The sequence below is a fragment of the Ostrea edulis genome, chromosome 6, assembly GCF_947568905.1.
Source record: "Ostrea edulis chromosome 6, xbOstEdul1.1, whole genome shotgun sequence".
Classification (NCBI taxonomy): domain Eukaryota; kingdom Metazoa; phylum Mollusca; class Bivalvia; order Ostreida; family Ostreidae; genus Ostrea; species Ostrea edulis.
In genome coordinates this window covers 75328837-75343630 of record NC_079169.1, presented here as the reverse complement: position 1 = coordinate 75343630, position 14794 = coordinate 75328837, and the positions used below count along the sequence as shown (strand labels likewise).

The 14794-nt window shown below is 35.7% G+C and overlaps 1 protein-coding gene and 1 long non-coding RNA gene across 4 annotated transcripts in view; both read right to left on the bottom strand.

Moving 5' to 3' along the window:
• Positions 1-294: 294 nt before the first annotated feature.
• LOC125646157 (uncharacterized) lies at positions 295-4818 on the bottom strand. 3 transcript variants are annotated; one of them, XR_008796032.1, is made up of 3 exons: positions 4397-4818; positions 1276-1900; positions 295-991 (listed from the first exon to the last, which is right to left on the bottom strand). It is a non-coding gene; the product is annotated as an uncharacterized LOC125646157 (long non-coding RNA). The 3 variants fall into 3 exon arrangements; XR_008796033.1 differs by lacking the exon at positions 4397-4818 and adding an exon at positions 3122-3240; XR_008796031.1 differs by lacking the exon at positions 4397-4818 and having other exon boundaries at positions 1276-2143.
• Positions 4819-7028: 2210 nt separating this feature from the next.
• LOC125646150 (retinol dehydrogenase 7-like) overlaps positions 7029-14794 on the bottom strand; it is an 8680-nt gene continuing 914 nt past the window's right edge. The window contains exons 2-7 of the mRNA XM_048872320.2: positions 13757-13880; positions 11736-11942; positions 10404-10556; positions 9365-9558; positions 7774-8004; positions 7029-7201 (exon numbers count right to left, since the gene is read on the bottom strand). Coding sequence (XP_048728277.2) covers positions 7094-7201; positions 7774-8004; positions 9365-9558; positions 10404-10556; positions 11736-11942; positions 13757-13880 — 1017 coding nt within the window. The 3' untranslated portion in view covers positions 7029-7093. The remainder of the gene's footprint in view (positions 7202-7773; positions 8005-9364; positions 9559-10403; positions 10557-11735; positions 11943-13756; positions 13881-14794) is intronic.

Here is a 14794-nt window from a genome sequence, read left to right as displayed (position 1 = left end):
ACAATATTTTTAAATTGAGTTACATCTGCATGTATCACCATTTTAGGTAGGCATGTGACATATAATTTTGTTCAGAATTGGACAGGGAACATTTTTTCTATAAAGTTTGTCATGTTATCTCATGACCCCAAAGAATTATACGGGGTAAAAGATCATTTAAGTGCACAATTTTGCAGTCTTTTTTTCTCTGGAATATATATATTACGACCCCTCTCACTTGATTCGAGTCAAAAATAAGAAATTCTAAATGTATGAGCTGATGTATCTTTTAAATACTACAAAAACATAACAATCAAATTAATCAATTTTATTGACAAACAAATATTTTTGGTTGCTAAGTAACAATACACATAATACAATTTTGACCATAATTTGCCTTTCTACATCCATTCGACACAATTTAAACATAATTACATTGCATGATGATTAGTAAATGTCACATTATTTTTAAAATATAATCTTTGACTAGATTTTAATCATTTTAAAAGGTTTTTAACAAAAAATATAATAAAGAGAATTAAGGTCAAAGGTCATAAAATGGAAATTTCGTACTTTATATAGTACATATTCATCATTTTCTAATAATATGACGTTTGTCATAATGTTCCACTATATATTATAAATATTGCAACATTAAAACAAAGATCTTTACTGTTAAAATCTAAAATAATCTATTTTTTTGTATTCAAATATATTTGGTTGCTAAGCAACAACACCATTATTATATCAAATGTTATGAAAAAGTACTGCCCGTTTTTCCTCCTCAAGTTCAATGTATACGAATGTTCAAGTACTTACTTTCAATCACTAAATTTAATTGTACTTGCATTATATTTAACAAAAAATGTTCTTCTTATATTCAACCTCTTAGAACCTATTTCTAGACATAATATCTTGATACTGGGTTGTTCCGATAGGGGCATGCGTTGACCAATATCTCTCTATCGACTGGAACTTCTCAGCAGACATGCATCAGATAATGCCCAAAAATCTGGAAAAAAAGAGATTTCTTTATACTTAGCTTCAAATACTGATGTATTCTCAGAGCTTTTGAATATTCAATTGATTCTGTAAATGTTTTCTATAATCAAGGCCCTCTGAAAATTATGCATTTAATTAATTTTATCATGGGTAATTGTAGTACACATTTAATAAATGTGTTAGATGCACTGCCAGATTAATTTTGGTAAAGGTACTCTTATCAAAATGCATTTTATTATTCCTTTTAAACAGGAAATCACTGTTACAATATGGGTACTTTAAAACTAGTAATACCTGTACAGTTCCTCTTCAGTGACAGGTGTGAACTTCCTTGGGAAACATATGACAATCCTTCCCCCAAGATATGACCATCTCAGCATAATGGCTGGTGGCAACACAGATGGAGAAAACCAAATCTTCTGTCAAAAACAGCTTCATAAAATCTGCAGTTTTCTGAATAATTGGGTCCCATATTTGAAATGAAATTGCAAATAATCAGTATTGGCCATCATACCTTATTTGTCAGCATTTAAAACACTTATTATACCTTATAATTAGAGACAGAATAATGATTTTCCGTATTTAGTCTCCTTTTTGTATTACATGTTATATCTAGTAATGCAACGATAAACAGTAAAATGGTACACGCATATCAGTGTACCATAATGCCATGATTCCATTGTGAATGTATTATATGAATTCATTTGAATATTAACCAAATGTATACGGATTTAACTTTATATTCAACCTCAAAGAGTAATACCAACTGAATGCCAGGTTGTTGCTCCGAATGAAATGCCACAATTCTTGGATCAGGTGCCCCTGTGTCCTCAACATCAGCATCTCTGGATTGCTAGTAGACTGTCACTAGCAGAAGATATCTGGAAGCTTTCCACTAAAGATTGGGATGTCAATAACCCTTTTAAAGATGCAAAAAATTACAAATGTTAATTAAGAATTATTGGTTTATGTTTTAAAGCAAAATATAAGCTTCATGATAGTAAGGGACAGTTTCACACGAAAGTACTGGTCATCATATTTAATTTAAGATAGAGATGTCCTATATTTGAAGTGCCATTTGGTAAGGGATTACATACATGTGTTAGAAATGAATGGAATATTTCATTATACATTGCAATTGTAGCAGAGTGTGTATTGAAAAAAAAAAATATGCATCATGGAGGTGTTAGCATTACACCTAACATATACATGTAGACAAATACTGAAGAAATTAAGTTTAAAACATACAGGGTCCAGCAAAAATACTGTAACTCTGAGGGAAATTGAATGGCCCCAGATTTAAAGTAGAATTGAATTGGTTCTTCATTATGCCCAGTGTTTAAATCCCCTGGCATGGTACTCTGATGGGGTGTGGATTTAGTCGAAATTAGAGAAAATCTAGGCAAGAAGTGGGCACATGCCCATCAGCTCATAGTACACCAACATGTATGGATCACATGTAATTCATGGTCATAAGCTACTAAGTGTATATAAGATAAAAGAGAAATTTATATGATTTTTAAATAGCCTGTCATAACCGGACTTTGATTGATGTTACCCCCCTCCCCGACCTTTTGTCCCGAACACAATTTCGTTTTTATTTCTGTTACAATATAAAGAAAAAACTCAAATTACGGTAATAAATTCTATTATTACGATAATACAATAATGTGATATGTGCTTTCCTAACAGATTGTGTTTTCTTTTCATAGAAAGATAAGTCATTTTACAAACATAGAACAATCTTGGAAAATAGCCTCCACACCAGCGGTCATGAATGCCCAGTCTGATTAAAACCACACCACCCCCTTCTCATCGTACACTAAATCTGACTTCTTCTTACACTCGCGCGTCAGGTAAGGCGAGACCAAAAATGGCGGGGGGGGGGGGGGGTTAATCAGACTGATTAATGCCGGGGCAGGACAGATTAATTGATGCCAGATATATTCAGCACTTAATAAACAATTGAGTGTTATACTTGGTTTAGAGATCATAAAATATAATATTTTCTTTCATGAAACGACAAATGACATCAAATCGCGGTTAATATATTAATCGTGAATTTTTCATAACATGGCTTATTGACATAACTACGAACGTTCTTTTTTTCTAGTCGGCCTATATGGCTACATCAACTTACATGTTTATACTGAATGAATGATCGTTTGGGTCATACTGCAACAGGAGATCCAGTGCATTTTCTTCTGACATCAGGTCATAACAAGCGTTCGCTGTGTTGTTGTTTTCGTTGAAAAAGTACTTTTTTTAATGTACACAAATCATTGTTATATTCATTAGTTATATAAATGTGTAATGCCCCTTAAAATAGAAAAAGAATAAAAATCGAGCTAATTCAGGGAATTTAAGTCTGAATAACTGGTTGAAATACCTAAAATAAAATGCTTATTTAGAGTACAAATATTAACCCCTTCCCTTACAAATTCACAAAAAGTAGACATTATTTTTTCATTAAAACCTGATCTAGAATTTATAAATGCATTAACAGGACACATTTTATTGTTGTTTAGCATCAATTATCACAATTATCAATAAATGATTGTAAATGAAAGTAAAAATCAAATGTCTCCCCCAGCTCCCCAGATTGAGAGTGCTCAAAATTACACCCTTTTAACCCCTTCTCTACCATACCGGTCAATTTGACCGGTGGCGCGTAAAAACAGGGCAACGCAAAAGGAGTGCCTCTAAATCTTTGAAACTACGGTCATAAGATATATGATCTATATATCATATTTTTGGAAATTTTCTCTTTTCTTACTCTGTAAAAATCAGTTAAGTAAATAAAGCAATTATATTTTTGAAAATCATATATTCCCTGCTTTTAGAACATTTAAAAATTATTTGTAATGCCTGGCAAAGTTATAAGAAAATAGCAATTTTTTGCACATGTACGCTTTCTTACGATTTTATTTCTCAATTCCCTGGCCACTCCAGGTAAATAACATCTCCGCCTACATTTTCACTGACCGTACAGGTAAGGAAAACCTCTATTGGTTTTGGAGAAAATAGGTCAAAAGTCAAGGTCACAGTGACCGAAAATAGATTTAAAATTCCAAAAAGTTTGGTTTCCGGAGGATAACTCGAAATTTTTTAATTTGAATCAAATGAAACTTGGATATATTGTTGGATACCAGCAAAGCAAGGCCCCTATTGATTTTGGAGAAAAAAGGTCAAGGTCACAGTGACCGAAAATAGATTGAAAACTTCAGACAAAGATGCTTTCTGGACAGTGACTCGAAAAGTTTAAAACTGAAATTAGTTCTTCACAATTATAAATATGCCACATCATTCCTAACTTTATAATGTATCCCATGCAACTCGGCTCATGCACCCCTGGGTGCATATATTGATTTTTTTAAATGTTAATTTCAATCCTATTTGTTCTGCATACTATTACTTGTGCAGTCTGTTGATTTTCCATTGAATGTTCCGGTGGGGAAACCAGGCAATATCATCAGCTAAGTCCAGGGCCTGGTCCTCAAATGTGGTATATATACCCATCTCATGCCTGAGGCAGCCTCTTGAAATATCAGATTTCGTATGTCTCTTAACCTAGTCTTTTGTGATAATGAAGGGTGTTGGCGACATTACACAGCCTTGACGGACTCCAGTTTTAACTTCAAATTCCACATTGATGATTCTGTTCCATCATCTGAAGTTGACATAGATACTTTTGATGATAACCAATCCCGTTCAATATGACAATCATATTGTAAATGAAAATGTTGTCAAAAGAAGTCAACCACAAGTACTTGTCACATACATCCATGTGAACTCGAAATAAGACACCACAGAGTCTTTCACATTTTCGTAGTTAGATATTATATTGAAAATAAATATTAAAGGCAAACTAACGACTCAACTTTATGACAAACAGGATGATTTCAGCTTCTTAATTGTAAAGTTCCCATATTTCTGTAGCAATATTCCATTATCACCTGCATATGGTGTTTATACATGTATCTCTCAAATGATTCGATACGCAAGAGCTTGTTCTGCGTATAGATGTGAAATCGAGGCAGGTTACTAACAAACAAATTTATGTTACAGTGGTTTCAACAGTCTCGTTTAAAGTCAGCATTTCGCAAATTCTATAGTCGTTATAATGATCTAGTTTGCCAATGGAACCTATCATTGGGTCAAATGTTGTCTTATACCAATTGTTAGACACTGATTTTGACTACGGATTACTCCATTTACCTGATCAGGATATAGGGCTCACGGCGGGTGTGACCGGTCGACAGGGGAGGCTTACTCCTACTAGGCACCTGATCCCACCTTTAGTATATCCAGGAGTCCGTACTCTCTATTTTGTATTCCTTACTTTAAAGGAGGCTTAAGATTGATCACTGTTCGCTATCTTTACCTTTCATACATGTTTGTATATAATTTATATGCAGGTATAGAAATATACTACGTCACAATGTGTCAAAGTAGATCTCGATAAGTTACAAGTTCTTATGGTTGGATTGTTTTTGTGTTCATGAAATGACGACAAATATTTTTATGTATAACATGATTCCGGTATGTTGCAGAGGGCAGGAAACTGCCAAAAACCAAACTCTGAGTGTACAGTATCGATTCTCCGGGACTTTGTATGAAATGAAAGGTGAAGGTAACGAACAGTGATCAATCTCATAACTCCTGTAAGCAATACAAAATAGAGAGTTGGGCAAACAAGGACCCCTGGATATACCATAGGTGGGAACAGGTGCCCAGGAGGAGTAAGCATCCCCTGTCGACCGGTCACACCTGCCGTGAGCCGTATATCCTGATCAGGTAAAGGAGTTATCCGTAGTCAAAATCAGTGTACCAATAATGGTCTAACAATCGGTATGAAACACGTCAGACTGCATTTGACCCAATGATAGGTTGTCTTGGCACACTAGATCGTTATAACGACCATAGAATATGCGAAATGCTGACTTTAATCGAGACTGTTGAAACCCATGTACCATCAACTTGTTTGTCAGTAGCTTACCTCGATTTAAAAAAATGACCATACGTAGAACAAGCTCTTGCGTATCGAATCAGTTGAGAGACATAAACACCATATGCAGGTGATAATGGAATATTGCTACATAAATATGGGAAGTTGATGATGGAGAAGCTGAAATCACCCCGTTTGGCGTACATGTACAGTTGTCTGTTTGCCGTTAATGTCTACTTTCAATAAAATATCTAAATATGAAGCAGAAATGGACGACTCTGTGGTGTCTTTTATTACGAGCTCACAAGGATATATCGAATCGACATATGAATGAAAGTTATTGTTAATAGACAAAACGTCGTCGATATATTTTTTTATTTCAACTTCAGAGTACTTGTACGTGGAATCAGAGTAGTGTTTAATAAAGTAATTTTTTGGATGACTGATCGCTAGATATGAATATTTCCGTTTTCCATATTTGTTGAAGAAGCAACTGTCTATGATGTCAAATACTTCATCAAGATTAATGGAAAATATCTTTAACCAAGGTCACCCAAGGAATCGCGTGCAGTTTTCATAACAATTACGCAAGGAATTGTCCAAACACATCTTTTCCAGAAGAAAATTAAATGATCTAAACACTAAATCTGTCTGTCAGTGGAATATTTGTGCTTCAACTCTCTACAGTTCGGTTCAAAGTAGTTTTTTTTATGGTCACATCAATGTATAACCTCTCTGCATCTGATCCATTCGAAATATGAATTGTTGTATTCAACCACAGATTTTGACTGATGCAGTCATGTAAATTTGAATCATGTAGGGTGAAGTACATGTACCTGTTGTTTTTGGAAATGGATTTTTAAAAATCATGTATCCAGAAAATATAGACTAGGTCATGATCAAATGCATCAAAGGTTGTGTCATCTCTCTCTCTCTCTCTCTCTCATATTGCATTACCGGTGTAAACTTTAATCACTGACCATTTAACAAACAAACTTCAATTGACATTTGCTCATAATCAAGCAATATTCATTATACTTTTACCAATAGTTTAAAATTTGTGCAACTATATAGCAAATATGAGACACAAAACAGTGTATTTTATTATGCAAAAGTGATTTTATTATGCATACAGAGATTCTTATATATATATATTCATCAAGCTTAGCTCCTTTCCAATGCTTTAATACTTGGATAGCCTTTTGTTGCCCATCTCAACGATATATAGTCCATCACACAGGTGGGAACAAAATTAATTATTCTCGCCAACATCTGAAACGCATAAAAGCTTTCCATGAAGCACATTGTATTATATTTGTAAATTCCATTTCCTCTAAAAATTAGGTCTTTTCTTTTGTTACTCTGAATTGATCCTTTGGGGGATTAAACTCGAATATAGGTATGGAAATCGGCAGGGAATTTCATGTATGTATGTACCGGGGAAATGCATTTGAAAATACACAAAGGTATGAACTCTTCTTCACCCCGGCATACTCCCTGAAGCATTTTTTACCCAGAGTTCCATGCGCTACTCGCACTATACCTGTGTAATCGAAACGCGCCCTCTGGTGAGAGAATGACTAACTAGCGTTTCATGAAAAGTATACCAAAGTGAAGCGTTGCACTTCATATCCTCATATATTTTCAAACTGAAATTTATTTGCTATATTTATATTTTACTTTCATTTCTGTGGGAATCCACAGCCCTTAAAAAACGTACTAAATCTATACAGTAGTTCTGAATTCATACGCACATTGTTTACAACTATACAGCGCATTCATCATAAAACTTTGTAAAAGGTATCAAATGCACACACATTGCAATATATATGAAAATAACTTACACAATCATCGTAGGCACCCGACCCTCCGGCCACTAGATATCTAGCGGCCGGATTCTCGTTAACCAGAGCGTCTTCTATTGCGTCCGATACCGGATCACAGCTATAATACGATGATGTTATATGGGCAAGTCTTTCATATTGTGCAAAGAGATAATTCTTCCCATAAGTCTCCTTCACTTCTGGGTCTGCAGCTTCCCACATGTCATCTCTGTCCTTCAGCAACCTTTTGTACTATTTTCAGAAAGAATAGCATAAATCAATGATCGCATCTGGTAATCTCAGTGGGATTTAGCTCAGCGTTGATGTCACGGTATTAAGGCTGACGCTGACACCGGAGCGTAGGTGTCAGTCTATTATACAACACAGAGCTGACTCTACCAGATTATACATGTATTTCTGATTCAAAAGAGTAACATGTTGTCTGGCTAAATCAAAATAAGGGGATGCTACTTTGTATAGTGAGATCTCGAGAAACACTTAGGCGGTGTACATGACATTGTGTTAATGCAACGCAGCTGGCGATTTTAAGTCCTCGTCAAACTTTTTATTCGCGGCTACTTTATTTCGCGATTCACTTGGTAAAGTGGTTCGCGGCGAGTAATTTTCGCGCTCGAGTTTATGACAGACATTCAAGGACTGGTTCACTACGAGAAATATTCGCCACGATGAGGTTCTCGGGAATCTCGCGAAATTTTCTCGCACGCGAATAAAAGTTGGTTTATAGTATAATTATATATATATGTACAAAGTAAACTATTTGATTTCATCCAAGGTGAAAAGAATATACGTTAAATTTTATAGTTCATTTTTGACTAATTTAACTCTCGGTTAATTCTCGGACATAAATGTATACTTACGCGCGCCTTCTTCACAAGTGGTCGGAGAGAAAAAAATAATGTTGAGATTGAGTTCATCGACTGTATAGGAGTAAGGACATATCAGACTACCTTCATTACGCTAGATCATGGGTAAAACACTAAAGGGTTTAGTTAAATACGTCAGGCCAGATCCCAGAATTGTTGAGAAAATAGTACGTGCTATTCTTTTAACAGTTTCTTTCTGAAATGAGGCGAGTGTAGCTGCAGATCTGTAGCTCTTGGGAAATTTAGGGACAAACCAGAGAGATGCAGACCCACCCTTTATAGAAACTTTCCATTTAAGTCCCCCCCCCCCCCCCCCCCCCCCCCCCAATGCGCACGGTTCAGGCCTTTTTGCATCGCAGCTTCAAAAAGATATGAAAGATTTCAAACATACATATATTTAAATATCATTTACTTTATCTATTTCTTGGGAATCTGAGCATTGCTTTGAAATGACTTTCGTCGATTAAAAACTACAGCATTTGAATTCGAGGCAGCTGACAGTTATTTTTGTACTGGTGAAATGAAGACAAACATTTTAATGACATATGATACTGACAAGTTGCAGAGGTGTGGAACTAGGCTAGTCCACGTAAAAGAAATCGTTGTCAGTATGACACAGGCGAAACATTAATAGATACATGTACATCACGCGATCTAAGCGTTTCTCACGAGCAGAGGCGTCCATTAACAATACAATAGCAAATAATTAATACATTTTGTCCTCTTACATTTTCCCCTTTGACAATAGCTGTACAGGTGCTGAAGTCACCAGGTTCTACAAGGGACACCTTCACTCCGAACCTCGCCATCTCTACACGTAGACTATCCGAAAACGTCTCGATGCCATGTTTAGTGATTCCATATGCTGACGTACAAGGAAAGTAAATCCTTCCTTTAACACTAGTAACATTTACAAGTCTACCTGTTGGAGAGAAAATATCAAATGTATTACAAAACCTGTAAAGCTGTAAATGACTTATGAACACAGCATCAGTATTGTTGGGTTCTTCGGTGTTTCTCAGCAAAGTTGTGATGCAAGAATTGGCAACATTCTGTCTCGGGTTGACGTATATAATATTGTAGGGTAGTTCAAATATTATAGCTGTTGGTAAATCTCAGTTGAAATATCACGACTGTAAACCTTATCTCAACGAAATGTTAAATGGGAAATACATTTTTTGTATTTAGAAGCTATAGAACCAAGACAGTATCAATTTTGTCCATTGTTGATTCAGAAATTTGTAGCCTTGACTAGATCGAGAGAAAAATAAATAGCAGGCGTTCGGGGTTTTTGATTCCCTGGGTTCCGCTTTTTCTATGGACGTCACGAAAATGGCAAAAAGTACCCGTCAATGCAAATAAGTGATTTTTAAAACATTAATTCATATAATAAGACTACACCCTCCATAAAGTGGCTGTGTCATTCATATGAGCACTGTCCTAATTTTGAAATTAGGTCTAAATTATATGTGACAACTATTATTTATTATTATTATCATTATACATAGCGCTTTATCTAATGAAGACAATTACCGCTTTACACGTTACAGAATAAAAACAATCTAAAACAAAGAACAATAAATACATAGAAAAAGGCATAAAATAATTCTAAAAGTGAGGGTTTAAAAAAATAAAAATGTTTGTTTGTTTTGTTGTTGTTGTTTTTTGTTCGTACAATTAACTCATGCACACTGACTAAAAGGGTCAAAATACGATTTCAGGATTATATAGTGTATTTTCTAACAAAACACACTACATCGACACTACCTTTTGATTTTCTTAACAGAGGTAAGAACGTTTTCGTGACTTCCATCATTCCAAAGAGATTGACGTCGGCCACACGTCTGTACATGGACATGGTCAGTAATTCGACATCGCCATACAGGTCTATCCCGGCGTTGTTCACCACTCCCCACAAACCTGTCAACACAGAAAGATACCGCAACAATCAAACATGCTTACAACTAATGACCCTTTCACTGGACATGAACAGGCACGACAGCTGACAAATTTTTACTGACAGTATCGAAAAAATAATGGAAATAGTAAGTATACGGTTAGATAACTCCACTGTTATTTATTATGCCCCCCTTCAAAGAGGAGGGGCATGTTGGTTTGCACCTGTCGGTATGTCGGTCGGTAGACCACATGTTGTCCCCTCAATATCTTGAGAAACCATTCACTTCATGATAATGATATCTCATATGTGGGTTGGTTATGAGTAGAAGAGGACCCCTATTGTTTTTCAGGTCAAAAGGTTAAGGGTCAATTTACTCTGAACATAGGAATATACTGTCCGCTCAATATCTTGAAACCCCTTTGCTTGACAGATATCAAACTTGGTACATCTTCAGAAGAAGATGACCCATATTGATTTTGAGGTCACATGGTCAAAGGTCAATGGTTGAACTGGACATAGTGATATATTGTCTCCTATATTTTAAGAATTATTTGCTTGATTGACACCAAACTTGGTACACTGGTACAGCATAAGGAGTAGATGACCCCTATTGATTTTTAGGTCACATGGTCAATCCACTCTTGACAGGAAGATATTGTCTGCTCAATATTTTGAATTGATGATACTACTATCAATTAAATGATGTGTGGGTATAACCCTTTTCAATTTTGCACCATGGGGGCATATGTGTTTTACAAACATCTCTTGTTATATTTGTTTTGATTGGACACAAGAATTTACACATCAATAAATCCGGAAACGCGACATATTCATACGCGCTTAATTTGAAAAAATAATAATGCAGTAGTGGGTGGGTGGGAGTATTCATGTTTTTGAAATTGTTTAGAGAGTAACGAATTAGAAATATAAGAATCAAATATTCTTTTTGAAGACTGTATCAATGTATAAACCCTATAAACCATTTTACTCACAAACTTAACATAAAAATGCTTCGCACTTTTATTTGAGGTGTAAGTAAAATTTGAAGAGTTTACACATCGATGAATTCTTTAAAAAATGTTTAATCCCATAACCATCAGTTTCCGCAACCATTCAGAGGGCGGTATGCCATACATTTACACTTTAAAATATAACGGGGGGAAATGAGTGACTGCTTTTAACAGAACAAACCCGCTCACCGCATCCGGTCTCCTCGTGTATTTTATCCACATAAGCTCTCGCCTGGCGAATATCTTGTGATTGTGTGACATCTAGCTTCACTATGTGAACGTTTTCCGAACAATTTGTCTTCAGAGCAGTTGCCCCCTCACCCTCAGGATTCAGACAGCCAGCAAACACCGTAAAGCCTACCTTATCCAGCAGTTTCACAACCTCATGGCCGAAACCTGAAATCCATTACATACATGAAAGGTGAAGATAACGAACAGTGATCAATCTCATAACTCCTATAAGCAACACAAAACAGAGAGTTGGGCAAACACGGATCACCCCTGGATATACCAGAGGTGGGATCGGGTGATTAGGAGGAGAAAACATCCCCTGTATTTTAATCCCCATTGGTTGTAATACGTTTCATATATATAACATGTGTTGGGTCGCGCCCCACCCTCGTTGTATCCTGACCTCTAAATGATCCTAGATACGTGTAAATGAATTTATTATGGGGTATGTACAGATATATTTAAAACATGGATGGATCTTTGAGCCAATACACCATGGCCAAACGTCATTTGGATACAACCATTCCTACGCAGGATACAATCGTGCTTTTAACTCCTGAGTCATTGCAACCAACCCCCACGACAATTTACTATGGGCAGTGGAGATGTCTGAAAGTAGGATTAAGAAAGTGGCCCATTTTTCAATTATTCGAATAATTCTTAATAAATATATAGCTTGTCAGGTGACGTAAGGAATTCTGGTTTGAATGATACATGTATATAACATTCGGTCAGACCCCTAACCGATTGCTCAAACACTTAGAACTACACAATTACAAAATTTCGTGTAAATTGGTCTCAGTAGTTCGTTTTATTAGAAAACAGAAAAACCCAACTAAAATTCAATTACATCAGTGAAAAGACAACATCACTACAAATGTGTACCGTAGACATTGCAATTAAGACGATTATCGATAATTTTAATTAACGTTGGATGCAACCATTCTCTAAAAGTATAACGTTGGTAGCTGCAGCTCTCTATCTGAGAGATGACAGATCTGTCCCAATATTTTCTCAGAGCTACAGGTCTGTCCCAATATTTTTTCAGAGAGCTACAGGTCTGTCCCAATATTTTCTCAGAGAGCTACAGGTCTGTCCCAATATTTTCTCAGAGAGCTACAGGTCTGTCCCAATATTTTCTCAAAGAGCTACAGTTCTGTCCCAATATTTTCTCAGAGAACTACAGTTCTGTCCCAATATTTTCTCAGAGAGCTACAGTTCCGCGGCTATAACGTAGGATACAACCATTCCTAGTGAATACATTAATGTCTTTTGTGATGCGTTTTCGCTATATTTTTAGAATTTGAATATTGAACTTCATTGTTATACGACGTAAATTATAACTGTTCAAAAGGGGAGAAGATTTCCAAAAGGGTTTTAGAACTATATTCCATGTACGCCATTTCCATTAGCATCTAAACCATAGGAGCCAAGCTCGCTGTGTTATTATCACAAAAATAAATAAATTCTTCTATCTGTGGGAATTTCCAGGGATCATAGTCAATATTCACTGCAGCTATGTCATTTCGCAAATTCGTAATATACCAGGTTATATAGGTAATTCAAATCAGTAAGACGTTTCCGCCAATGCGAAAAGTCAGAGAGTGCAGCGTTGAACCTTTTAGGAAATACTGTACAAGTAATCTCCAAACTGCTCAGCTGAAAACTGATACAAAAAGTCTACCACTTCTGACATCACTATTGCTTAATGTCTTGAAGTGCTGAAAGATGTGTTGCATACGCCCAAGCAATGCCCCCCCCCCCCCCCCCCCCCATGACAATTTAAGGAGCTGGCAGATAATGCATTATATACCCAAAAAGTAAAGACTGATACATTATCCTAAGGGTATACGAATAAAATTTAGTATTTAACAACTAAGAATGGATACAACTAGCTAAAAAGTACGTATTTATGACCCATATAAGAACCGGTCAATTTCATACCGGGATCTCCTTCACATGCGCGCTTGAATAAATACCTGTATCACAGCCTGTGATGAAAACTCCTTGTCCTTCAACATATATGCGCTTTTTACCCCTCCATTCATAGCTAATGTAGTATATAAACAGCACAAACAGGATCAGGGCGATCTGGACAAACATCTGCAAATCGAAGCTAAGAGTTAAAGTAATGCAGTCCTGAGGTTACCAAAATTTTCTTGATTAAACTACCTCTTTAATGGAATCGGATGTGGTTTTAGTATGATAAATGTTTGGAAAGTATGTACATGTTAATAAGTAACGAAGAGAGTGATCACTAATAACTATTACCCAGGTATTTTCTCTATCGCATGTCAATCATACAATGATTCCCCTAGTATCCACACTTAATTTATGTATGTCTATAAAGCAGCAGGGTTTTTTTTATTGTTGAAATAAAATTTTGTCATTATAACCAATTTTATGCATTCTTATTATGCTGTTTATATCAGGAAAATGTGCGATTTTCTAATGTTGACATACACTTCTGATTATGCATGTCTGCCATCTTTTTAAAAGAAAGTGGCAACATACACATTTTCCTTCGTTATTGATTAAATTAAACTATATTAAGAGGAAATTAATGGGGGAAAATCTTCTTTGAACCCATAATAATGCTAACAATGGGTGAAAGTCACCATCTTGACCTCCTCTAACCAAAAATTCAAATCTTAAAAGGCTAAAATAACCACATGCAAGTAATATTTTAAAAGAAATATTTAATGATTGCGTTTTCTTGTATGTTGCAGGATAAGCCCCAGGTCGAGAAATGTTGTTTTGAAATATAAAAGCGGAGACGTTACTTTTATATTTCAAACATTTCGAGACCAAGGAGTTTGTCCTGCAACACGCACGAAAACAAGAACTTTATTTCTATATTCTACTACGGCTCAGAAATATACAGCCGAATCGGATCGTTTTCCTATATAGCTAGGAATTAGGTCATAGTGATGTCATGGCAGTTTCCGAAACATTCTACATTGTTTTTTGCTGACGAAAATGGTGAGATGGTAGGGTTATTCTAAGTGTATTTTGGA